Raw genomic sequence first — 26,882 nt, forward strand, 5'->3', positions numbered from 1 at the left:
GAGACGAGATTCCAATCTCAAGCTCTGAAGTGCTTTTTCTACTCTCTAGACAGATGTTTTTTCCCCTCCAATGTACTTTTGGATGTACACGTGACCCTTATACAACGTGGGGGTTAGGGGTGCCGACCTCCTGCACGGTTGAAAATCCATGCAATTTGACTCCCCCAGAAACTCAACTACTATAGCCTACTGTTGATGGGAAGCCTTACCACTAACACAGTCAATTAACACCAACTTTGTATGTTATATGTATTATATAGTGTATTCTTAAAATAAAGCTGGATAAATTTTATTCAAATTTTTTCAAGTCCCCAAAAAATGTATCCAATATATTTATTGAAAAAAATCTGCATATAAGTGAACCCATGCAGTTCAAACCCATGTTGTTCAAGAGTCATCTGTTCACATATTAACGATGGCTTTTACACCTGAGTGGCTTACGAAGTAGCTAGAAACCCAAGCCAGCAGAAGAATAAGTCAATGTTGATTTGTGGAGAGAATTCTGTGTGGCTGGAATAATCAAACAGCTTTGGGAAAGAGTATGAGATAGAAGCTTGGCTTGAAGGGAGAGTGACATCAAAGCAGCTACTGCCGCTACCAGCCCAGCATCACCCCAGGCAAAGCCCCAGGGAAGCGTCGTGCCTCCACGGTCCGCCACAGCACCCGCCTCTAGAGCCCAGCACAGGCCACGATGGTGGAGTCACAGCTGCTTGCTTGGCTGTGGGAAGTGGGGCGGACCCCTCTCCTGGGGGGTTGTGGGAGTTTTCCCCAAGCTCCCTTTGCCTCGGTGCCCATGCGTGACTACTGAGAGCAGAATGGAAATGCTCAGCGAGACGATGGCGACATCCTCCCTGAGACCCCTAGGAGGACCCACCACTTCTGGTGACAGTGAGGATGGGAGGGTTTGAAACAAGCAAGCAAATGCAGCCGTCTCATCAGTCTTTCCCAAACCTTCCTGGATTCTGTTTCATGCAAACACCGCCTTGTCACACAGTTGTTTACGCCCACCCTAGATAAACAGTTTTGTATTTCGACTTTTAGAGCCGTTGGCACTCAAAGCCAGCCTCCTGTGCTCTCTGCACTCACTCAGGAACTACCACCTGCGTGGCGTGATACGCCTGTGCAAGTAGGCCAGGTCCAGTACAGGCAGAGGGAGATGTGTCCCCAAGTCAGGGTCTGGAATCGCTGGAGGACTTGGCCAAATTTCCAAATAGATGGTATTTGGGGGGAAACTTTGGAGTCTGAATTATCAGAGGCTTTAGAAGAAATGAGGCTTTTCATACTAATTGTATTCCTCACAGCTCAATGTTGCACATGGTGGGTGTCCATTAAGTTTAGAGAATAGAAATAGTAACTACATAATTGGAGTTTTGCCAAATAGAGGCCCTTGGGACCCACGTTAATGAGCACTAAAACCAGTGTGCCCTCATCACAACCAGGGGGCCCAGGATATATTTTCTTAATAGGATCATATATGCCCCTGCAATTTTCTGTTAATACTATTAACAAGTTTGGTTATCTCCTTTTTCAGAAAGAACTGATTCAAATTTCTGCTCAGGCTGTACTCAAAAATATGAATCAAAGGGTTTTTTTCTTGTAATCTGTTAGGTGTAATTATCTGTATTACATTTCAACCACCCCACCATCTACTGACCATTGAGGCCATCTGGGATCATTTGACCCTTGTCAGAGAAGCCCTGGAGACAATCTTGGTTCAAGGCATCATTACCTATCAACCTCTCTCCAACTAAAAACCCCACATCACCCTTGATGGCACTCTTCCTTCATCCTTACCCACCAAGATCCATTATCAAGTCCTGGGTTCTTCACTTCCATGATGTCTCTCAGGTTGTTCAGTTTCCCCACCCCGACTTTCCCGGCAAAGATTCAGCCCTGCTCATTGATTGCCCACATCACCGTCCATACCGATCTCTATGCCTCCATTTTTGCCACCACCAGCTGCCATATTCTCTCTGCACTGATACTGTGTTATCATTTTAACAATGAATCTAATCCTGTTAATCCTGTGGTTAAAGCCACGCAGAGGCTCCTCGCAGCCTAAAGAGGATTCAGCCCCAGCGTCCTGGCCTGTCCCTCAAGTCTCTCCTCTCACCACCCCCCACATGGGCCTGGCCCCTCTGCTGCAGTGACACTGGACCTCATTCTTCCCAACCACACGCTCGTCTCCTCCCCGGTCCCCTGCACCTCTTCTCTGGCTACTTCTACTCCAATATTTTGCTTTTCCCCCATGCACCATGCCTGGTGAAATCGCACATGGATCTTCAAGCCCAGCCCCTGTGTCACAGTCTCTGAAATGCTTCCTGGCTTCCTGGGCCAAGCTAATGTTCACTTTTCTGTTTTTTCCCAATCACTTTATTCATAGCCTGATACAGCATTCAATCACACCACATTCTGGTAAACTAGGGGCCACTCTGTCAGGGACCACATCTTCTCCTTCTTTACAGAGTAATTGAGGCTCTGAGGACTGGGATAGTGCAATTTAACATGAGGCGTCTAGACTGAAACTTAAATGAGAGGAGGAGAAAGAAGAGGAGTTTCCATGAAAAAACAGAATGAATTTAGTGTATAGTAAATGTCCTTCAACAAATATTCAAAGGAACCCTTAAGAGCCAGGTATTGAGCTAAGAGTTGGTGTTATAACAATGAGCAAAAGCAGACACAACCCCTGCCTTGATGGAGCTTACAGCACAGCAGGGAAGAAAAGCAACCAAATCGTTTTGCAAATGAATGAAAAACTGCAATGATGCCCCAAGGAGGTAGAACACAGCATTCAGGGAGAAATAAGTAGAACTTGACTTGGAGATCAGAGAAAGCTCTCCTGAAGAAGTGATGACTAAGCTGAGTTCTAAAAGGAAAATTTATTAAGCAAGTGAGGGAGGGATAGTATCCTAAGTGGATGGAAATGGCATGTGCAAATGCCCTGTGGCAGAAAGGGAAAATGTGCATGCAAGGAACAACAACAAAAAAACCCATGAGGCTAAAATGCAGAGTGAGACACACCATATAGATGGAGAGTTGAGTGGGAACAGGCCAGATCAAAGAGTCTTACAGATCAGTTCAAGAATTCTGTCTTCATCTTCAAGGCAATGGAAACCACTGGAGTGTTTTAAGCAAAGGATACCATGATCAGATTTGTATTTCAAAGAGTCATTCTAATTATAATATAGAGAGTAGACTAGGGGTAAGACTGGGAGAATGAACGGAGATTGATCAGATGGGAAACTATTTCAGTTGTACAGGCGAGAGATGAGAGCAGCAATGAAGTCTGAGAGACAGTGTATGGGAGACGCCAGGTATGTAGACTCAGCAGACTTGGTATGCACTGATTCGAGGGTGAGGACACTAGAGGTATTAGAGATGACTCCTGCAGTTTGGTGCACATAGCAAGAGAGGGGATGGCGCTGTTTGCTGAGATAACAACTCATGAAGAGATCAGATCTCGGGGAAAGATCATGAATGGTGTTCAGCAAACACACTTTGGGTGAACTGGGAAAGGACCACACCTGCAAAATAACTGATCCCAGGTAAAGGCTGGATTGTAAAGAGTTGGCATAGTCTTCTTTAAAAAAAAACCTGGACCCTCTGACTTTCTCTAGATAAGGATACTTGACAAGGTCACTTTGTGGACAGGAATCCACAGAGTCGAAGTCACTAAGACTACAGACGTCCATACCAATGGAGAGTCTAGAGCTTGAGAAGATCCTGCCCCAGGGCCAGTGGAGCAGAACAGAGGGATGGCCAGTGCATATCATTTCCTTCTCTATCCTCTTATCAGGGTCTAGTGCTTGAGGGCCACGACCATGGAACAGACATATCTTGGATCTTATAGGCAACTTCCAGGCCATCTGCAACCCCAGAACACAGAGTGGAGCACATGGCAACAGTGTGTCCTGGGGCTAACAATAGTTTCAGCTGCCCAGGTCAAGCAGAAGGTGGAGAATGCAAGTGTAGAAAAGTAAGAGCTAGGGTCCAAATATGAAGGGCTCAGATTGGAATGACTGCACCTTACCTTGTGGGCAGAGAGGAGATTTTGAAGTTTCCAAGGAAATCAGAAGACTCTAATCATAATGTTTTCAGAAGGTAACAAGGCAACAGAAAGGATGTACGAAAGGGCAGAAGAACACAGTCAATAATGTGGAACACAGCACCCAGGCCACTGGAAAGGGCCTGTGAAGAAGGGAGGAGAGCCTAAGAATGCACTAACAGAAAAGGAGGAAACACAAAAGACAAAGCTTCACAAAATGTGAGTTTAGAAGTGTCGACAGAGATTACTGAAACAGCTCCTTTAGTTTTTCAGATAAAGCATGCAGAGCTGTCCTGCTCATGAAGTTAACCCTCCCTGTTGCCTTCTGCCCTGCCCCCCTGGTGAGCCCACATTTATGGGATTTGCTGAATTTCCTTTCCTTCAAAACACACCTGCTTTGTTAAAAGGCTAGTCTGTCATTTCCTGATTGTAGACTCACTAAACATGGCTTCCCCTTCTCAGCAGGCCTGAGGTCCCATAGAGGCTTTGGAATAAGAAAAATGAAAACCTTTGCTTAACTCTGATCATTACAGTGAAGTAAATATAATTTTCCCCATGATGCTTGCCTGTGGGCAGCCCTGCCATATTTGCCCATCTCTGTTTGCAACCAGTTTTGACAACAGCCCTTAAGCCATTTGGTAGAACAAGATAATCAAACAAAAAATAGATATACATGTACACATAATTATATATATATAACACATATTCAATATGATTTAGGATAATATTGATTCTTTTAAATGAAACACTGCAGCAGCAAAAAGTTTCAGAATTTTATTAATTTCCTAAACCTAACACTAAAATGGCAAAAACAGGAAAGGAAACTAATTCATCTGCAGAAATGGAGAGGACGCCAAAATGTGTTTTTCAAATATAATGACACCAGTGAGATAACCATGACTCAGGAAATCCAGGGGTAACACTTTGGTGACAGCAAGAAGTCTCAGCAATTGGAGGCAAAATCTCCCATGTGCATTTGTTTGTTCCCCACCTGGAGGTGGGGAGAGATTGGCAGATGGCTAAGCAGAATAATCAAGGTCTAAAGGATGCAAAGGTATCATTTCTGTCAATAGTGACAACTTCCTCTCTTACCCATCTTTAAAAAGTTTGAATTGCATCTTCCTTTGCCACCCAGAAAGCAGAGCTGGAGGCAGAGAAAACAGCACGACAATGTCAAAGGAGAGGAGAGAGAGAAAGCAAGGGGATGAGGGAGATGAATCCACCAACTGTCAATCATCCCGTTTATACACCAGGACTCTATGGGCAACCACTGGAATAAACTCTGGCAGACTCCCTGGCCAGCCCAGAAGACATGCGCAGAGGGAGAGTCACATGGCTGACCTGGAATATGGAGTGGACCCTGGGCTGAGCCATGTAGACAATTCCACCTAAGCTCTCTTAGTGAAAGTGGATATTCTTTTCTAGGACAGTCAACTTTTATGCATATATGTTTCCAGAGGGTAGCTTCACTGATTTTGCACAGGTACCAATTTCAGGGGATCACCCTAAGCCATCTTCAGAGGCTCATGTGTGCATAGCTGTACAGGGTCCTTCCACTACCCCCATGTGAACTTAATATTACCGTAGCAGCCAATGTAGGTCCTAGAGTTAAACTTCCTGAGTGACTATTTGGCTGTTAAACCTTGGGCAGTTACTTACACTCTCTGAACTTTCTAACTTTACCTGGAGTAATAAAAGTACTTTCCAACTACAAAAGGTTGTCCTGAGGTTTAACTGAAATAATACATATAAAACACTTAGACTTAAAAACACCTGACTTAAAAAGTACTCAATAAAGGCTGGCTCTTATTGTCATCTTTTCTGCATATTTTGTCAGTCAAGAGGAATCAAGAACTCTTAAAAAATGAAGGAAAAAAAAGTTCATTGACTAGAGTGTTAAATATTGGGATGAGCATTGTTCAACCTATTTTTATGGATGAGAAAACTGAGGCCCAAGGGGTGGAGCAACTTAGCCAGTTTTATACATACAGGTAGGGGAAATGTCCTGGCTCTTAGGCTATGGAACCCTTTAATACACATGTGGAATGTGATGTGTTCAGGTGCCAAAATAGAAGAACATTAAGATATTCACTTGTGGTCAGGGTCAATGGACTTATTCACAATGATTGTGTGAAATATCTATAGATTATATGAAATGTCTATTATATTGGAACATGTGTTATGACCTGAGGTTACAGTGAAAAACTTAGAATTTTCCATGAAAATGCACAATTCAGATTAAAAAAAACTAACCCTGTGTTGCCAGATCACTGTTCAATCCATACTGTGTATTTTGTAATTATTACTGCTTTCTGGGACTTAACCACAATGCTCTCTAGTTGGACTTTACAACGTTGCCCACCCATTTTTTTATCCCATCTCAAACAAAGCAAAACCAAACAACAATAAAGAAACAAGCCTCTATCCCAATGGTTTGCTTGCACAGATAAGCTCAAGAACACAAGAGTGACAAGATGTTAGAACTGGGTATCAAAGGCCCTGGTTTCACCAAGAAATTGAAGCTTAAAAGCAAGGGAGGGGGGATGACTTCCTCCATATTATAAAACTGGTGTTTTTTCCAAATAACTCCTTTTTAAATACATAAAGGCAATCCCTGAATTTGTAGCAATGAATCCCAGTGCTGTAATAACATGCTTGCCCAGTCCCATCTCAGTCCCTGGCTTCTTCAGAAGAGCAATACAGTGGGGTGGAAAAAGGACCCTGAGAGAGGCATGGACCTGGATTCAAATCCCCAGATGTGCCATTTATTGCCTGTGAGAACTGTTCAAGCCTTTAACCTCAAAGATCCTGAGTTTCCTCATTTACAAAATGGCAACAACCCATACGCTCTCTATGGGATTCACAGATTTGGGGAGATAAAGAGCATAAGCATAGTGTCCAATACATAGTAAGTACTCAATAAGTCATTACTATGTCTTTATTTGGAAATGATGTTCAGCATTGTCTCTAATTTTTTAATATAAAGTTTATATTTTCATTTAAAAATCAATAGTCTTTGAAACAAACATATACACACACATGCTGTGTGTACATGTGTATATCACCTATTGTCCTACCATTAGAGAAAACCATGTCAATATTTGGTATGTTTTTTCCCAGTTTTCTTTCTAGGCCACATTGTGGGTGTTCAGACGTTTGCCACACTGTTGTAGTTCTATTTAAATTCAATTATAATTCTTATGATAAATGCTACCTGGGAGAGAGGCTGTTCCAGAACACCTCTTATATTGGATTACAGGATTACTGCCTAAATTAAGAATCATGATCCTTAGCAACATTCTTTTACTTTTAAATTTCATCTAGATGCTGTTGTGAAAAGAAACACCAAACCTTCCATCATCTTCTATGTCACGCGAGTGGCTAAGACATCAGGATATTTCACTAGGTGATGAGTCACCTCAAGATTTTAGCAATAAATTGAGTATTAAGCCTGATGACAGTTGCACACAGCAATCCAATTTTTCATACTTTTTCAATACTTGATTTATACTTTTTATTCTACTTAAGCAACCTTTTCAATTAAAGGTGGCAAGGTGGTATACTTCCTGAGTCCCTGATTACCTGAAAAGGCCCTTAGAGTAAGAACCTTTCTTGACTGGGAGGAACAGATTACATGTTCATGTCCAAGAGGATTTATTGCAAGGAAATGGATGATATTCAAAGGATAAAAGGGCTTCACGGGAACAAGAAAGGAACTGAGATGCTCTGCCTCCTTTCACAGCTGCTCACCTCAAGATTTTAGCAATAAATTGATTTTGTAATTAGAAGTTGTAGTTAGATGCTCTCCTCTCCTGTATCTCCCGACCAGACAGCTTCTCTACCTCAGATTCTGCCACACACGGAAGGCTAGTGTGCACAGCGTCTGACGTGCCATGGTGCCAACCATACCCTCACTTCTAGGACTTGCCAGCTTCAGTCTTTCAATACCAACCACAACATTTTCTCTGTTCCAAAATCTCTGAAAAAGAATCTAGTTGGCCCAGCTCATCTCTGTATGCCGGATCTTAAGTCACAGGTTCCTCGGGAGAGAGGGTCACTCCAGTCCAGCCAAGTTAGCTGGAGATGACTTGGCACACGGCTGGCTCAAGTGCCTGTGCACCCCCACACGTCCTTTGGGGTGAAGGAGATGCTATGAGAAGAGGGCTTGGCCACAGCAGGCACCCCCAAAGCATTTTGAGAGCATCCCTTTTTTGGCTTCATACTTAAATTAAAACAACTGCACTGGATATAAAATTCTTGAACCACACTGTCTTTTCCTCTCAGTCCTCAGGAGACACTGTTTCCCTGCGTCTGGCATGAAATGTTACCAAGCAGACGTCTGACACGTTTTTACTCCTCATAAGTAACCCCGTTTCCCCACTTGGAAAGTTTCTTCCTTTGTTCAGTAATTTTAAAATTATGGCAGAATGTGCCTCCATATGGCTTCCTTTCTGTGTATTTTGTCTGTTATGGTTAGTCCTTTTAAGCCCAAAAAAGTTTTCTTCTTTATTTTATTTTTTAACATTTCTTCTGCTCTCATTGTTCTAGTTTCATCCTCATGAACCTCACTAATTCTATCGTTAGTCTTCATATTTATTATTTTCTCTCATCCTCTTCATGTCTGTTTTTCTACAATGTGGAAGAGCATCTCAAGCCTTCCACATATGAGATGAAACTGCAAAGGGTCGGTTCTGACATTTCCGCTCTCCAAAGAGGTTTTCAATTAGGTGAGAGCATCTTTATTTTTCCTGTAACCCATTCTTATATCACATAATTCCATTTTCTTCCCTTCTTCTCCTCTATTTATGACTTGCTATTCCTACTTCTTTAATACCACATCTTCTTTATAATCAATATTGAGGGAGTAAAGAATTTTAAAAATATTTCTATTTCTTACAATAAATCATCTCATAGTTAGTTTCTCCCTGAGACATGGGGTGATGTGCCCTCTACTTCATAATGGAAGTTTTTTCGACGGCTACCTAGTTTTTTCCCTCTTGTAAAGTCCCTGGATGAAGCAAAATGTATTCAGACTTAGCATCTATCAATAACTTGATATCTACCAACAAAGAGTATGTATATATATATTATATATATATAATATATATATTGCCTTTTTACTTTTTTATATTACACTGGGCATTGTATTTCAGTAATGGAAATAACTCCTGTTCATGATGTATTATAACAGAAAACTATGGTACGTAATGAATCCATTCTAATTAAAGTCTACATGGAGAAAACCAAAGAACACAAAATACATACAACTGGTTAAAGGAAAAATGCCATGCAATATAAAAGATACTCTAATCATTATTTCTAATTATGAAGAAAAGAAAATTGCTAAAAGAATTTTACAGCATCTAATTACAAAAAAAGAACCACATAATAACTCTCTATAAAATTAATAACGGAGGACTTCAAAGGACTGTAGTTTCTCAAAATTGTTCTTCAGGTGAAAAAACTAAAAGGAACAGTTTGCTGCATTTCACTTTATTCTCTTCTTCTTAAGCAGTAGCCGAATCTGCTTCTCAGGCAATGCGCATGAAGAGCCAGATGAGGGGCCCCCACCCTATTCAAGCCCAGGTTTCTAACCGGAATTCTATGACAGAATCCATCTGTCCCCAGAGGGCGTTTTCTTCTACCCCATCTCCTTGCTCATCTGATCAATTAACCAGCATGACACATGAAAGGGACAGCTCCTGACACGTGGGGCTGGCCTCTTCTGTGTGCGCCTTCACACCCAGCGGTGACTTCTGCAGGGCTGTGCAGCGACAAACACACCCGGACAGTCCGATCCCCGTCCCCACTTCCTGTCTACTTGCTTTCTGACTACAGGAGTCTCCACATTAGGTGCGAAAAGGGATGGAAACACCATAGTTCCGTGGAGACAAAGCCCAACAGCTCTGGGGGTGGGGAAGGTGGTCATTTTTCTGGGGGACACACAGCATGTTCCGGAACTAGAGGGCAGATATGAGGAGAGGGGGGAGGGGCTCAAAAGCACAGTGTGAGTGGGCCACCGGTCCCCTTTCTCAGACCAGTGCCAGATGCCACATTAAAGGACAGTTCTGAACAACAGGATGAATTCCAATCTGACTCTGTAGTTGACCTTCTTCACCTTTTCATTGTTGTCTAACCATTACTGTGGGCAATTGGGTGAGGCTGGATCAGAGGTCACAGGCACACATCACTTCAAACCTGATGCTTGTAGCCACTCTTTTCACAGCCTCTTTTATGTACAGGTTGAAACCAGACATGGCCTTCTATTTTACAGCAGTGGGTCTCAACCAAGAGCAATTCTCCTTCCCCTCCCCTACCCCACAGGGACATTTCACACTGTCTGGAGACATTTTGGGTTATTACAACCAGAGGAAATTACTCGTAGTCAGTGAGTAGAGGCCAGAGATGCTGCTAGACATTTACAGTCACAGGGTAGCCTTCCACAACAAAGAAAAGTCTGGTCCAAAATGTCAATAGCACCACGGTTGAGAAATCCTGCTTTATAGCAAAAGTCCAACTCAAACAGTATCCCATGGGGGGATTATTTGGCAGGTGTCTTTGCTACTGTCTGATCACCCATATTAGCACTGCACCCATTATCTGAATGCCCCCACGATGCTGACTTTCTGTTGGCTGGAATACACAAATTCGTCCCCAGCTCAAATGAGAAAGGACAGCTTTTACTCTCTTCGGTCTTCTCCCAGGATGACGCCATGCAGGAGAGAGATGAAAGGCCCTCAGTCCTCCGGCAGAGATGGGGCGCTGACCCCAGCATGACTGGGGCAGCCACATGTGAGAACAGCAGACAGCTGGGTTCCCCAGTGGGTAACCAGGATGAACTGGATGCATTCTTTCTGATCAGACACACAGTGTTGAAAGGGCACTGGAAAGATGTTCTGAAACTCATCCTCAAAATAACAGCAGTAGGAGCAAGCCCCTGGGAAGCAAAAGAAGTCAGAGACTCTGGGTTGGAGGGATGGGGGACAGTGAGGGTCTCTGGGCTGGAATGTGCTCAGTTGTCTCAGACAACATCTCAGAGCATTTGCATAGTTACTTATAGATTTCACAGCAATGGCTTCAGTGATTAGCTCAGTAAAGCTCTAAAAGTATTTTCCCATTTAAAAAGACGAACACATTTTTAAAAGGAATTTTGCTACTGTAAGACAACCGATTCAGTTAGCCATCAGCGCTCGGATGGCCAGGAGAGGCAGTGGCTGGACCAGACATGCATATGCTCCAAGCCCGTCCGGAGTTAGGGAGCTGGCTTGGCTGAGTAATTGCCGGAATTAGGCCCTGAGTGCCCCAAGCTGCTCTTCCAGGCCTGAAACTCAGAACCAAGGTGGTTATGCCATTGGTTGCAACAATTAAACACACTTGTATGTTTTCTGTGGTTGGTATTTGGGGTTGGTCTAGAATGTTGTTTATTTTGTATTCTGGCTCTTGGAAATACACCCCTGGGAATACTATACACGGGGATTCTCTCCAACTCCAAAAACGATTCAATCAAAACCTCTGCCATCTTTCCAGGCAGATACAGCATAAGGAACACACACCAGCATAAGGAATACACACCAAGTAGCTCCTCTTATAAAAGGCCGCTCCGTGTCTGATGCCTGATGAGAGCCAGCGCTCTCTGTACACCAAGCCGACTGGCCTCCCCTCACCTACTTCTCCCTCCCTCTCCCAAACCACAGGGATTCCGGCCAATGTCCAGAGAATCATCAACTGTGAAAGGCAGGTTATTTTTTTTATATCTCTATTATGTTTCTTTTACATCCCTGAGAACAGGGCACATGTTTTTCTACCTTAGAAAATGGCCAGAAAGAATGATCATGTTTCCCAGTCTCCTGATCCCACCGAATTACAACATAGTAGGTTAGAGCACCAGGCGAGTAATTAACTTTATAATCCTTCACAGTGGTAGCAAGTTCTTCCACCAAGATTGTCTAACCCAATCCTCACAAGCCTTGTCCTTTAGGCACTGTCTTCCCTAAGCAGATGAGGAATGGAGGCTGATTAAGGCACCATGGCATGGCCACATAGCAGAGCTCCTTGCCTCGGAGGCCAGGTCCTGTTACCCAGAACTTGGCACAACAGCAGAAACCTCTAACGGTGAGGATTCCATCTCTCCTTTGGTTCTGCTCCAGACAGGCCACTGTCCCCCAACCGCAATGCAACTGGGCAGTCCTACAAAAAGCAGTGGGCTACTTAGGAAAGCTAGTTAAGAAAACATAGATGCAAAGTTGACCCTCTACCAAAGAGTGACTTCCAACAGCGCCTCCTATTGGTAGTTACGTCCATGGACGGCAAAGAGGGATTAACCCAATCTGGAGAGTCCTTGTAGGTGACCAGGAAGTTAGACACAGGAGGTCCAGTTCTGTGAGTACGCTGACATTGATGTGACCTGTGAATCTAAACCCTACATATCTGGGCTTTCTCTGGGAATTCCATTGTTATGCTTTATAAGGAGAGCAGATAAGTAAATTAATAAAGCAAAACCCTTTGGGAAAAAATGTACTCTGTGTGATGTGAATAATCATCACCCCGTGTCCTTGGGTAATGAAATGAAATATAACAGGAGTGCACACCCATCAGGGCACTAGCGCAGTGACACACAACAATGTCTGCAAAGAAAATTCACCGGGCTCTGCGTGAGCCATCAGAGCTGGGAAGGAGCCAGATGCCACTCTGGGCCTGCAGGGCCTGCAGGTGCCTGCCCGGCAGTGCCAAGCAGAAAGCCATGAAGAGCATAATTAGCCCAGCACTGGGGCAGCCGGCAGGTGTGGGAAGATGTTCTTCCACATTATACCCCAGCCTGACACTGCTGCCCTGTGGGGTAGACAGGCAGCGATGGTTCTCCGGTCCGCCTCACCCCAGCCCCTTCCCCAGCCCTGTCGCCCACAGTGATGGCCGCTGAGCGGTCTGCATCATGACACCACAGCAAGCTGCCAGGTGCCAACACAGACTCATGGAAGTTAGGCCGTTTTTAGTTCTCAGGGTCTGGGTTGATTTCTCAGAAATTGAACAAATCTTAGTGAAGCCAAATCACCAAACTGTTAATTTCCTTATTAGAGAAGGTCAAGGATATCAAAATCATAGAAGATCCCCAAACCTCATTTTATCCAGGAGCTTCATGAGCAGGACTGCTGAACCTTGAAAGATTCCCAACTTTAGGCAGTGAGAGCATCACTGGATCTCCTTGCTCTGGAAGCACACTTGTGGGCACACCGTGCATTCACGGTGAGAAAGCTGCTGCTCACCTGCCTGCCCGGCAAGAGGCACCGGAACAGGACTGCAGAGCTCTTAGCATGTGAAAGCTTTAGGTTGTCTATCAGTCTCAGCGGTAATGGAAAACATGTTTAAACACTGCAAACACTGTCTCCCGACATAAAGCAAAGAGCAGCTCCCGTGATACAGTGGTTTCACCCACACCTGTTCCCTGGAGTTGACAGTGACGGAAGGTGCTACCTTCTGAAGCAGTGGGAGCACCTGTACTGTCAAAACAGCAAAGCTACCGGCAATACAGCCAAGAACCAACTGCTCCTGGTCATGCTATGCTCCAGGTCAGGTGCCAGTGATCAACGCTGGGGCCAAAGAGTAAGGATCAGCACCGTTCCACCTCTCAGGACACTTATGCTCAACAAAGTGGTACTAGATGTCATGGGATTTTCAAACACGAAGGGAACAGAGAAGCATCGAGACACTCACAAATGGAGTGAGGGAGAAAGACCCACCCAACTGTACTCCAAAAAAACTGGATTGAAAGAAAATAAATAGTCCAGTTTTGGCTCAGCAAGCAGAGTAAAAAATCCAAGTCCCATTATTCAGTTATAAATATTGTATAGATATAAGGAAATATAAATAGGACTTCATCCCATTTTCCAGATTCTCCACTAGGACTCCTCCTTCCTTCCATATTCCACAACTATTAAAGAATGCTCGAGCTCTGGCATTTCCAACCAGCTTAATGTTTCTGATTATGTCACAAATGTCTGTTTTCCTTCCCCAGCTAGACCACCGAAAAATTAAGCAGTTGCTGTCTCTGAAGTGCCTCCTTGTCCTTAATGTATTCTATATACAGTAGGAGCTCTGTGCATGGTGCTGAATGAAACAGAAAATCTAGTATTTTACACTAGATTTAAATCTTCAGGAGGACAAGAGTTCTGGGATTGCTCAGCGCTCACAGGAATTTGTCTACTCCCATCAGGTCACATAATCCTATAATCTATAATCTACAAGGTCAAATCCAGAAGAAACCTCTTAAATTGTATGGTGTTTTATAGACAAGTGACTGATGCCTAGAAATTTCAAGTGACCTTCCAAGGCCATAAAGCGAATGGAAAGGCCAGGTCTAGAACTGTGGCCCTCTGAATTATCAGATGGGAGTGAAAAATGTCACAGAACCTAGAGATCAGACACGAAATCTCCCTGCAGCAGGCAGAAGTAGACGATGCATGTTCACACCTCATCCCAGCTGAATAATTTGCTTGTATAATCAGATGCACTTCCTCAGCTAAATGCTTTCTAGTTCATTATTTTGCTTTAAAAAAATGATTAAAAGCTTCAAAAATAATTATCTGTTTCCATTTCCGAAATGGATTTCACTGCAATAGACTCTGTGTATTAATAAACATACAAATGTCAGTCCATGAAAAACGTATTGTCTACAAATAACCTTTCAATTAGAAACAGATGCTATGGGCTTTCAGATTTGAAAGTGCATTTTAAACGGCCTAGTCACAACTGAAACCAGGCTGGCGGCGAACTGCTCTTCTTTCTCCTCAGGATCTGTGTTGGAGGTCTGACCTTCCCTTGGGATTTCATGTTACTCTCCAGATCACCAGGGATTCACAACCTGCTGGTCCAGAGCATGCCTGGGAACCTGCCTTCTCAATCAAGACCGTCCCCGCTTGCCACACTGACTCCGTAGGAGAAAAGGAAACAGCGTTGGTTGCAGTCCACATGGATATCTCTCATCAGATTCAAATTCCGTAAACATGGCCTGAATGTCTGTTATGCGTTGGACCCCATAAGGCAGACAGATTCCCCAGGCATCCGGAAGAGAATTCAAAAAGGGCCCCACCACCACTTACTTAACAAATGTCCTGCCTATCAAGTAAATAGCAGGTATAGACCACGGATCTTACAGCTTGTCCTGCTCAGCAACATCCCCGATTCAAAGCTTTTTACACTTAAAATTATGACTTTACATTGCAAATTTTCTCAATAATTCACCAGTGGCTCTTTTAATTTCTTTTTAAAAGATACATTTGTTCACTGGAACATCTGTGTCAATGGCAGCTATGTATGGTCAGAAGTGAATTATGCACTTCAACATTTAGAGTGTGAAGGATTTCTTTAATTTTGGTGTTTTTTTTAATCTGGATTTTTAAATTAACAAACCCAATATAACACAGCCATGGAGATACTTGTAAAAGATACTCAAAAATGGTGGCAGTAGGACTGAAGCAAGAGTGGATCTGAGAAATCTTCTAAGAGCTGAAAAAAACGTGGGGCATGATCGTCCAGGCCCTCCATCCTAGAATTCCACTAAGGAAAGAAAAGAACTACAAATTATTCCAGGTGTTTTGAGTCTGGGGGACAAAAAGCACTATCTTGGACTGTGACTATGATGGGGAAGCCGGGAAGGGGGTTCAGTTTTTGACAACAAAGGGGAGCATACACCGACACATGATGCTACAGGTTTCATGAGCGGAGCGGCTGGAAGTTGACTCCAGGCCAGCCCCAGAGGGGAACCCCCACTGTGGATTTAAGGGTCCTCTTTTCCTGAAGGTGGCTGACGGCCAAGGGGAGGGGCATCAAGGCAGGAGCGCTGAAGGCTCAGAACGGCCTCAGAAGACCCACAGTACAGTATCAGAGCAGGCGCGAGGGTTGGGATTGCTGAGAGCTCACACGACAAGGGGGTTACTTGTCACCTTGAGAAAACCGCAGAGCGCCAGCCCAGGTGAATTCCCAGGGCTGACGCACGCTCTCCATGCTTCCGGAGAGAGCCTGTTGCCATGTTCCACCATCATTAACTGCCTCCAAGTTCATGTCTGCACGTCTAATTACCTCTTCGACAATACACCAAGAAAATACAAGAGGAAGGAAAGGAAAGGACAGTGTAGGGCTATTGTTACTCAACACAAAGTAGCTTTCATAGCAGCTGGTTGTCAAAGAAACTTTCCTGACGAGCAAGGACAGGCCTGGGTCACCGAGCTCCAGCAGCATCATGGATAAGGTTCAAAACTCCCCACTTCACTAAACACACGGCGAAGCCTGCCACAGGGAGTCTTGAAAGATGTAAATCAGATCGTGCTACTGCCCTACTTAGAGCCCTCCACTGGCTCCTATTAGGTTCAAAAGAGAAGCCAGTCCTCTTCCTAGCCTGGCTGTCAGTCTGTCACCTCTTCCCCAGACTGTCTTGTCTCCTTGCTCCACTGCCCTGCAGCCCCACAGGCTCCCTCCCTTCTATTCCTGAAACTGGTCCCGCCCTCCGCCTCCACCTCCCCCACCCCCTGTCCCTGTCCCCATTACTCATCTCTCAGCTCTAAGTCACCCACTGTCTCTAAGCAACCCTTCCAGCACATGCTATCAAAAGGGGCTCCCATGCCTTGCCCCCCCCCCATTGCATCATGGGAATTACAGCACCTGCTTCCATGCAGGCTCCTCTCCTGTGTCTTCACCGGCTGGAATGCCAGCTGGGTGGGGGCAGGACATGGCTTCCAAAACCAAGTCACTGCTTTTCTTGCAGCTCTTGGAAGAGTGCTGGGACCACGTAAGTAGTTGCATAAATGAACGGATTAAATGAAAAGACAAGAAGATGGCGTCTAAGTCCTGTTACATTCTTGAAAACTGAAATGCACTCATTCTAAGTTTTTTTTAATCAATGGTGCCAAACACTTAGGCAGCTCTTACCCTACATCTGTGTCTGGTTGTGCTGAGTAACAATAGCCCTACACTGTCCTTTCCTTTGCTTCTGCTTGTATTTTCTTGGTGTATTGTTGAAGAGGTAATTAGACATGTGGACATGAACTTGGAGGCAGTAAATGATGGTGGAACATGGCAATAGTTTCAGCTGTCACCAAGGACATCAGCCTTCTTAGTCTGTTGTTCTACTCTTTTTTTTTTTTAACGAGAAAGCATTATCATTTGTTAAATCGAGATATAAGTGACATATAACATGTTAACAAGACAACAGGCCCAAAACAAGAGTCACTTATGCTAAGCCCTGTGTCACCAAACTGAGACTTAAGTACAGTTCAGGCTTTCCCAGAAATGGAATCTTAAACCAGCCAATCAGGAATCACCTCATCTACCTGGTGGGTAGATAATCCGCCTGATAGGCCCCCACCCTCCCCTCAAGGAAAGTAACCTTGAAATAACTAACCCACTTTTTTGCCCAGTATAACTTCCTTGTTCCCACTCCCTTCTGGCTACAAAGTTTTTCATTCTGTACAGCTCCTTGGAACTCCTTTCTATCTACCAGATTGGATGCTGTCTGAATAAAATTGAGTTTTGCTAAAAAAAAAAACCTCTTAAAAGTTTATTTTTTAACAAACATTTATATTACATTGATGTCTACAACATAATGATATGCTATATGTTATATATTTCTGAAATGGTCACCACAGTAAGTCGTACTTAACATCCATCACCTCACATAGTGACAATTTTTTTCCTGTGATGAGGACATTTAATACCTACTCTTTCAGCATCTTACAAGAGACAATACAGTATTTTTAACTACAGTCACCATGTTGCACATTATTCCCAGGACTTATTTATTTTTTAACTCGAAGTTTGTTCCTTTTCAAGGGCCCTTTAGACATTAGGCACAGCGAAGCGGTACACAGATGACTCAGCCTCCGCCCTCAAACAGCTCTCTGCCTGGAAGGGATGTAAGACACGCACAAAAAGAACTCTGCTTAAAGCTATGGGCTCAAAACTTCCCTGAGGAGTCGCCCAGGGTGCATGATGATCATACTGACTCCTGGGCTCCACCCAGTACATCCCCAGGAGTAAAGTTTGGGGATCCAAAACATCCTGGCAGATTCCCAGGATTCAGGAAATTTGGGGAGCAGTGCTAGGAAGGAAGAGGAAGGACGCACGGAGGAAGAAGCACCTGAGAAGACTTGAGGGGGGCAGGGTTTGGATATGGGGAAGGATGGGCACTCCAGTGTAAGTCCGGGGAGAGGAAATCCTGGGGCAAAATGCCTCTAAAGACCGAAATCAATCAAAAGGAGAAATAAAGTTTAAAATACTGTTTATTGCTCACAAACTGCAGTCTGGACTGGTCTCTCTTTCCTGCATCAGCAGAAGCAAAACCGGCCCTCCCCCTCACCTCTCAGGTACAGGTAAGCCCTCCTTGCCCAGGTAATTACCCACTGATATGGAGATGAACTTCTCTCCACCCCTGAAGAATGATGCAAATGCATTAAAACCATACTTCTTTCCACCTCTGAACACATATTGATACGCAGATGTACTAAAGTCAGGCGAGATATTCTGGAAATGTTACAATTTTACCCATATCCAGGTATAGGGAACACATGAGCAAAGAAGCCAGCAAATGTGAGGAGGGCCAGAAGGCAGCCTATGGTCCCATTTCACCCTATTTCCCAAAGGAAAATAATGGTGAAAGGAGATGGAAAGATAGCCTGAGGGCCCACTGCAGTGGGTTCAGGACACAGACACTCCGCCTGGTTTTGACAGAGGGAAGGTAATCATCGACTGGCTCTGAGGAGGAAGTGATGGCATCAGATAAGTAGTCAATTTACAGGTAATGTCAAGGGCTCAAAGAAGGTTAGAGAGCTACCTAAACTCATACAGGTGGGAGAGGGACCAGGACACAGACCCTGCTGCTCTGAATCCAGAGGTAACATGGGGAAGGCAGAAGGACAAACTAGCCCTTATTGAGTTCCCACTGTTAATGAGGGCAGAGTGATCTGCATATATTACTAAACCTGACTACAGCTCTTGAGGTAAGAAGCCCAAATATACCATGAAGGTTTCTCCAGAAACAGGAAAGGGTGATGTGAAAGACATTAAGGAGATAGACTCAGTAGGAATTGGAAACTGACGGGGTGTGGGAGCACCTGTGGAAGGGGCCACAGCTCAATGGAGGTGGGGGCAAGCCCCGTGGAGGGGAGATAGCACTGTGGAAGGGGGGACAGCCCCATGGAGAGGGGGGACAGCCCTGGGGAGGGGAGAGATAGCCCCATGCAAGCACATGAGCATCACTGAGCACCCTGCGTACACTGTCATGAACTGCCTCTGTGGGGACGGCTTTGGGACCTGGCTTTCTCCACTCACGTGTTCTTCACTTTTTATTCAACTCGCTTTGTTACTGGACACCACACAGACCATTAGCTACTGCTTTTCATATACAGCAGGTGGAATGAAAGGAAAGGCTTTAAGAACGCTGTGAGTCTGCAGCCCCTCCTCAGAGCTGAGTGGCAGCAGGCAGGGACACAGGGGCTGGCGGCCCCCCCAGGGCTCGCTGGGAGGTGAAGAGCAGGCCGAGTGAGGACTGCGAAGTCGCAGACTTCAGGCTCGCCTTGGGCGGGAGCAGCTTCCTAATCAGCTCACTTGCTTTTCATACCATTATTAAAAATGACTTACTTAGAGAAACAAAAGTTGACTTCCACGTTATATTCACAAAATTAAAAATTAAAAATCCTATGTAACAAATCAGGTGTTTGCCCCTGAGTGATCACCTCTGTGTGTGTGTATGTGTGTGTGTGTTTAGAAATACATACATAATAGTTTTATCTTTCTTTTATTTTACATTTACCTACAAAAATATACATAATGGTTTCACGCATGTACTTTAGTTGTTTCCAGGCTGCTAGACTGAATACAGATGCTAATTATCTTCCCATTCCCATGTGGTTCTTCCAGGACCAAATGCCCACGCTCTTCTTAACATCTGTTTCCAGGGAAGCTCGGAGCCTAAGCGGGTCTCACCTGTCCTGAGGAGCCACAGGAGAGAGAGGCTTAGCCGTGGTTCCCTTCCCTCCTCCCAGCAGTCCTTTAGCCTGAACTATTTCTTCACCTAACTGTGTGGCTCCTTAAACATGCAGGACGGACTCTTTTGAACACAATCCAAGACGTATTTCAAATGATGGTGAGCCGCCTTCTTTCCCAGCACCAGGAATGCTACATTGCCCAGAGCAAATGAGGTGGTGGCCTTTGTGGTACTCAAAAAAAGAAGGTGGAAAGCTACCCTGTGATTCATGAAGCACAAACACCAACATTTTTTAGCCCAAACAACACTTCTACTCTGCGGTAGGGCTAGTGTGATGAATGGATCAGGTACAGGGTGGCGCCGCGGGAAAGCCAAGAACACTTTTGCTCATTTCAGAATTCAGTGAACCATGAGTTCACACATCACTGAAACCGGCTGCCCTCTGGCGACTCAAAGCCTCTCCAGACCATCGTGGGACCCCAGGGTCAAGCTCCGAAAGACGCCGCAGGAAGTGAACGGCAGTCTCATTCCACCTTCTCTCTCACCGGGACAAAGTCACACTTCCAAAGGGCACATGTCATTTCACATAAACTTCAGCACTTGTACGGGACTGAACCTGTACTACACTGAACACCATTCTACATGTAGAATCTGTTTACTTACATGAAATTTATCTCCTAATGACCATATCCATTCCAGAGACTTCTAAAATAGCTTTAGGGTCATGCCAGCGGCTCACTGCCTTTTTCTGTTTACCTAAGATGTATCAACAGCCTGATCCCCATGCTGCATTTCTGCTAATCCTGACAGGATATCAAGACATTCTCCTTAAGACAAAAGCAGTGGCTTTGATGCACTCGCCACGGTCTTTAGGACAAAAATGGAAAGGATGGCAAAGAAAATTAATTTGGCTACATAGAACATAGGCTAGATCCTTCTTTGAAATACACATTTGAAATGGATTAAATAACTAAATAGAAACAATATAGAAAAGAAGAAGAAAACACAGGTGAATGTTTTTCTGATTTTTAAATATACAAGCATGAGAGCAATGGAAAAATTATAAAAGAAAAACTGACAGATTTACTCTTTCAGACAACACAGAAGAGGGAAGGCTCCAAGATTTCTTTACAAAGTCACGATGTCACCCTTGTATCACTTAAAACTATTCCCTGGCCTGGAGAACTTATTAGGTAGGAAGTAACTGTAGTGTATATATACCTTCATGCAAGGGTGGGGCCAGCTGCAATGCGGGGTGACTTGAAAAATGCCTGTCAGCATGAATCAAACCAAACATCACTAATCACTTTTACTTTCTAGCCAAAAGTAAATCAGCTAAATTTAAACAAGCCACTATAGTACCTAAAATGAAACAGAGCTGTTTTCTTCTGTAAGAGACTAGTCACTTTTTGCCTGTTTTCTTTGCAGCGTCACGTCAACTCCAGCCAATAGCTGTACGCGGCTATTCCCGAGTGAGTGGCGATTGCTGCTTCCTCAAAGCCTTTCCTTTGATTTCTACAAGATGCAGAAGGGTTGAGCTCCGGAAATGTTCCCACAGTCATCGTAAAACACCAATACCAAAAATGCTCACATTTCATTAAACGTGACAACTTCTTCCTGCCCCAGAGCTCAGTGGAACACTCCAACAGCTTAAGAGGAAACATGCCCCTCCTTGCAGTTGCCTAGGCTGAGATCACTGATAGGGCTCTTGGCTTCGTGGAAATTTATGTCATTCCAGAGACGCCAACATTACGTCCATCAGCGTAAGAGATGCGGCTGATTAATTCCAGGCCTGCTGCAGATTCTTTTACACCAAACCCTAAGCATTCGATAGAGCCGGACAAACCAGACGACATGTGAAGAGCCTGTTGGAGCCACTAAATGTTGTTTGTTTTTTTAATCTATGCCAATTTCTCTGATATTTCCTTTTTTAAAATAGGAAATAGACTTTCTTCTCTGAGCCAACACTGAGTGAGACGGATTCCTCAAGCACTCCCACCGCCCCTCACCCTGACTCTTCAGGCCTCTAACGTTTTCTCTAGTGATGCATTTACAGGAATATGCCATTGCTCTCCGGGGTTACTAAGGCACCACCACTCCCTGCCGTTGCTTCCTCACTCCCCTGGCAATCATATCCTGCTTCTCTCCACCCCACTGAAACCACATTCTCTAAGTCTAAAGGGCACTTAAGACCTCCTGGTGGCTAAATACAAGAGTTCATCCAATTTAAAAGAAACAGAATCCCCACTCAAACCACCCTCTCCACCAGCTGCCCAGTCCTTCTTTCCTCCTCTTCAGAGCTTAACTTCTAAAAATAGTTGTTACTGCCATTCCCTCACCTCCCATTCAGGCCGTGCCCTGACCCTCTTCAACCTGATCTCAGGGTCATCGTTCCAGCAACAGGTTTCAATGAGGTGCTCAGTGATAAACAGTGCTCAGTCCCTATCAGGTTTCACCTCCCAAACTGGGAGCAGAAAGGATCTGCCTTCTAAATAGAACAGCAAACAAAGGGGTGATACCCCCACTCCGCCCTGGAATTACTGAGAGATAGAGTGACTGCTCCCAGCCACCACTTCCCCCTGCAACTCGCCCCCAACTCCCAAACTGGGAAGAAGAAACAGGAAGGGACTCCTTGGAGTCTTTAGGTTCTTGGCTTAGTGGGGAGTGATGCCACGTGAGGTGTGAAGAGGTCGGCCTACACGAAGGGGATTCACACTCCAGGGATGAGGCCCTGGAGTAAGAGCAAGGTGTGCATGGCCTTCCTTAGAGCACTACCATATGCAATCTGGCACAGAAGAAATGCTGTGGGTTTAGGGTAAAGGTAATGCCAACCACATACATTCTCTCGGAGAGCATCGTACCCACAGGGAGATGGCCAGGCATTGTGGAGTACTGAGCCACGGTAACACCTATCCAGAAATCACATCATTTACAGATTGTTTATTAGCCGACTCTTAGAATTAATTAGCATGTAGAATCTCCTATTTGCAGGAAGAAAATCACTCTATGATTTCTGGTTTCCTTGTAATCTGTAGTTTACAGTCCTTCAGCAACCGTTATTGCTCTCCACATATATTTTTGACAGACATTTTTAATGATCATTTTCTATCATTACTAGAATAATACAAGCTCAATACAAAAAAAAAATCCAGAAAATACAGCAAAGTTGATAGCAGAAAAAATATCATGCATTTTCTTACAAACACTGTTAATATTCTGGTATATTTCCACTTAACCTTTGTTAATTTGATAGCTATTTGGAATTAATAGTCCTTGTAAGCCAACTCTGGTAAAAATCACCAATAAACTAGGATATAAACTGCCATCTACAATCTCTTTCAATTACGAGCAAAGGTGTATCTTTCTAACTGTAAAACAGCCAGTAGATTCAACTCAAAAAGCTTAAATTCAATGGAGGAAAAAATGAGTGAGTGGGCTGTTTAATGCCCAAGTGCAGGCCGGCCCTCTGCGCTTTCCTATTTGTCTCTCTAGCAGCCTACTGTTGGAATTAAACTTGTCCAAGCTCTTGGGTAACCATCACTTCAGATATAAATCCCTTTAAACATAAATTCCTTTGATTGTATAAAAGGATACTCTCAAGTGTGTTTCTTGGAGGCACAAAAAAACAGTGCTAGACATTCTGTGGGGTTTTTTTTTGGCAAGTATACAATTGCCATTATTCATCAAGACATTTAACAAGGATTTTATTTTCATCTTGGGTTTCCATAATAGACATGCTATTCAATGATATCTAAAATAAAAATCATGGTCTTACCTGATTAAGAAATCATGCAGTCCAACGTCAAAATACCTGTTTGAAGGAGACATAGGCAAAGATATCAATAAAAGAAATTTACAGAGATGGTAGACTTAACAAAAATAGGCAATTTACACACTTTTGTAGATTACTTCAAATGGCTACTCTAGGACAGTGGTTCTCAAAGTACGACCGACCCTGGGGAAGCCACAGCCGCATTACCTGCAAACTTGCTGTAAATACAAATTCTCAGGCCCCATATCAGACACACTGATTCAGAAATTGAGGGGCTGGGGCCCAGCAGTTAGATTTCACAAGCCCTCCAGGTGATTCTGATGCGGAAACATTGCTCGTGATAGCAAAAGTGTCTCAACAAGCCTAAGCTCTCACTCTCCGAAAATAAAGGCCATAAGGGTGGACTTCACCACTTTCCCCATAGGTGAGTCTTTTCATAACACTAGTTGTCTCAGATGTTTATTTACTCAAAAACACATGAAACATTTAGAAGCACAGCACCACAGTGTCCAAAGGAAAGAAGAGGGATGGGGAAGGATCGGCTCAGTCCTTCCACACTCCTCCCAGCCCCCATCCCTGGAGAGAGCCACCGTGTACACACTGGGGTCTGCTTTAGCGAGAGCAGCTCCATGCATTGTCGCTGAGCCCGCCATTGTGCGTGGGCCTCACACCAGCCGTCCAATAAGCCCTGAGCAGTGGTGGACCCTTTCAGACACAGCCTTCCCCAAGAAACCACCAAACTGGCTAGGTCCATATGAATGGCACTGTCCTGGTTTCCCTAATCAGCATGCCTGTTCCCCCTATACTTCTGACTACTTAGACAGCATCCTTACCTCTTGGATTTGGCTGTGAGTAAAGGGACTGGGTGTCCAGGATCATGACACTGCTGTCCCCAGGCATAACCACTGCTGCTAACACTTAGGGTGGAGGTTGTGTCCCGCCTGCCAGGCTGACCTCCCAGCAGAGCCATCTACCTGAGTAAAGCCTGCATGACTCTGCTCATAACTAGCAATGGACAGTAGAGTACAGTCTCACTGGCCAGACCATGACTGTCTGTAGCTTCCAGCTCCACCCTTGTCCCTGTCCCTGAACATCCAAGCACGGCTGGCACCTGACCCCATGTGACATATAGCAGGCGATTACTGACATTAAAATAGAATTCCTTGGGGTGGAGCCAAGATGGCGGCATGAGTAGAGCAGCAGAAATCTCCTCCCAAAACAACATATATCTATGAAAATATAACAAAGACAACCCTTCCTAGAATAAAGACCAGAGGACACAGGACAATATCCAGACCACATCCGCACCTGAGAGAACCCAGCGCCTCGCGAAGGGGGTGAGATACAAGCCCCGGGCCCACGGGAGCCGAGCGCCCCTCCCCCCAGCTCCCGGCGGGAGAAGAGCAGGCAGAGCGGGAGGGAGACGGAGCCCAGGACTGCCGAACACCCAGCCCCAGCCATCCGGGCCAGAGCGCAGACACAGTGCATGCCCAGGGGGCCCTGGATGCTAGGGAAACAGGGCAGCAGGAACGGTGAACAGGTACTGGAGGCAGGTGCTGGAGGACAAAAGAAAAGGGAGTGGCCATCTTTTTGTTGTTGTTGTTGTTGCTGTTGTTGTGGCGAGTGCTTTTTGGAAGTCTTAAAGGGATACGGACCCCAATACTAGGGAAACAGGGCAGCAAGACCAGTGAGCAGGTGCCTGAAGCTGGTGCCGGAGAATAAAGAAAAACGAGCGGCCACTTTTTGTGTGTGTGTGTGTGGTCGTTGTGTTCTTTTGGCGGGTGCTTTTTGGAATTCTTAAAGGGGCAGGGCGGGACACTTAATCCAGAGGTAGGGAATCCGGGGATCTCTGGGCACTCTAACCCCTGGGCTGCAGGGAGCAGGGAGGCCCCTTACAGAGATAAATAGCCTCCAGGCCGCTACCCCTCCAACGCAACTCCACCACTTTGGAGTAGCTGCCCGAGCCAGGCCACGCCCACAGCAACAGCGGAGATTAACTCCATAGCAGCCGGGCAGGAAGAAGAAGCCCTGTCTGTGCGCAGCTGCCCAGCACAAGCCACTAGAGGTCGCTATTCTCCCAGGAGAGGAAGGCCACAAACCAACAAGAAGGGAAGTTCTTCCAGCCGTCACTCAACCCAGCTCTGCAAACTATTCATATCACCATGAAAAGACAAAATTACAGGCAAACCAAGATCACAGAGGCACCAGAGAAGGAGACAGACCTAACCAGTTTTCCTGACAAAGAATTCTAAATAAAAATCATAAACATGCTGACAGAGATGCAGAGAAATACGCAAGAGAAATGGGATGAAGTCTGGAGGGAGATCACAGATGCCAGAAAGGAGATCACAGAAGTGAAACAAACTCTGGAAGGATTTATAAGCAGAATGGATAGAATGCAAGAGGCCATTGATGGAATTGAAACCAGAGAACAGGAACGCATAGAAGCTGACATAGAGAGAGAGATAAAAGGATCTCCAGGAATGAAACAATATTAAGAGAACTGTGTGACCAATCCAAAAGGAACAATATCTGTATAATAGGGGTACCAGAAGAAGAAGAGAGAGGAAAAGGGATGGAATATATCTTGGAAGAAATAATTGCTGAAAACTTTCCCAAAATGGGGGAGGAAACAATCGAACAGACCACGGAAATACACAGAACCCCCAACAGAAAGGATGCAAGGAGGACAACACCAAGACACATAATAATTAAAATGGCAAAGATCAAGGACAAGGAAAGAGTTTAAAGGCAGCTAGAGAGAAAAAGGTCACCTATAAAGGAAAATCCATCAGGCTAACATCAGACTTCTCAACAGAAACCCTACAGGCCAGAAGAGAATGGCATGATATATTTAATGCAATGGAACAGAAGGGCCTTGAACCAAGGATACTGTATCCAGCACGACTACCTTTAAATATGATGGTTCGATTAAACAATTCCCAGACAAGCAAAAGCTGAGGGAATTTCCTTCCCACAAACCACCTCTACAGGGCATCTTACAGGGACTGCTCTAGATGGGAGCACTCCTAAAAAGAGCACAGAACAAAACACCCAACATATGAAGAAGGGAGGAGGAGGAATAAGAAGGGAGA

At 44.7% G+C, this 26,882-nt stretch overlaps 1 protein-coding gene across 8 annotated transcripts in view; it reads right to left on the reverse strand.

Annotated features, from left to right (window-relative positions):
• The window catches only part of HHAT (hedgehog acyltransferase), a 281,084-nt gene that overhangs the window by 88,488 nt on the left and 165,714 nt on the right, over positions 1 to 26,882 (reverse strand). For all 8 annotated transcript variants that reach the window (XM_057508006.1, XM_057508004.1, XM_057508003.1 and 5 more), the window contains one exon: positions 23,791 to 23,826. In XM_057508006.1, coding sequence (XP_057363989.1) covers positions 23,791 to 23,826 — 36 coding nt within the window. The remainder of the gene's footprint in view (positions 1 to 23,790; positions 23,827 to 26,882) is intronic.

The sequence above is a fragment of the Manis pentadactyla genome, chromosome 9 (assembly GCF_030020395.1).
Source record: "Manis pentadactyla isolate mManPen7 chromosome 9, mManPen7.hap1, whole genome shotgun sequence".
Taxonomy (NCBI): Eukaryota; Metazoa; Chordata; class Mammalia; order Pholidota; family Manidae; genus Manis; species Manis pentadactyla.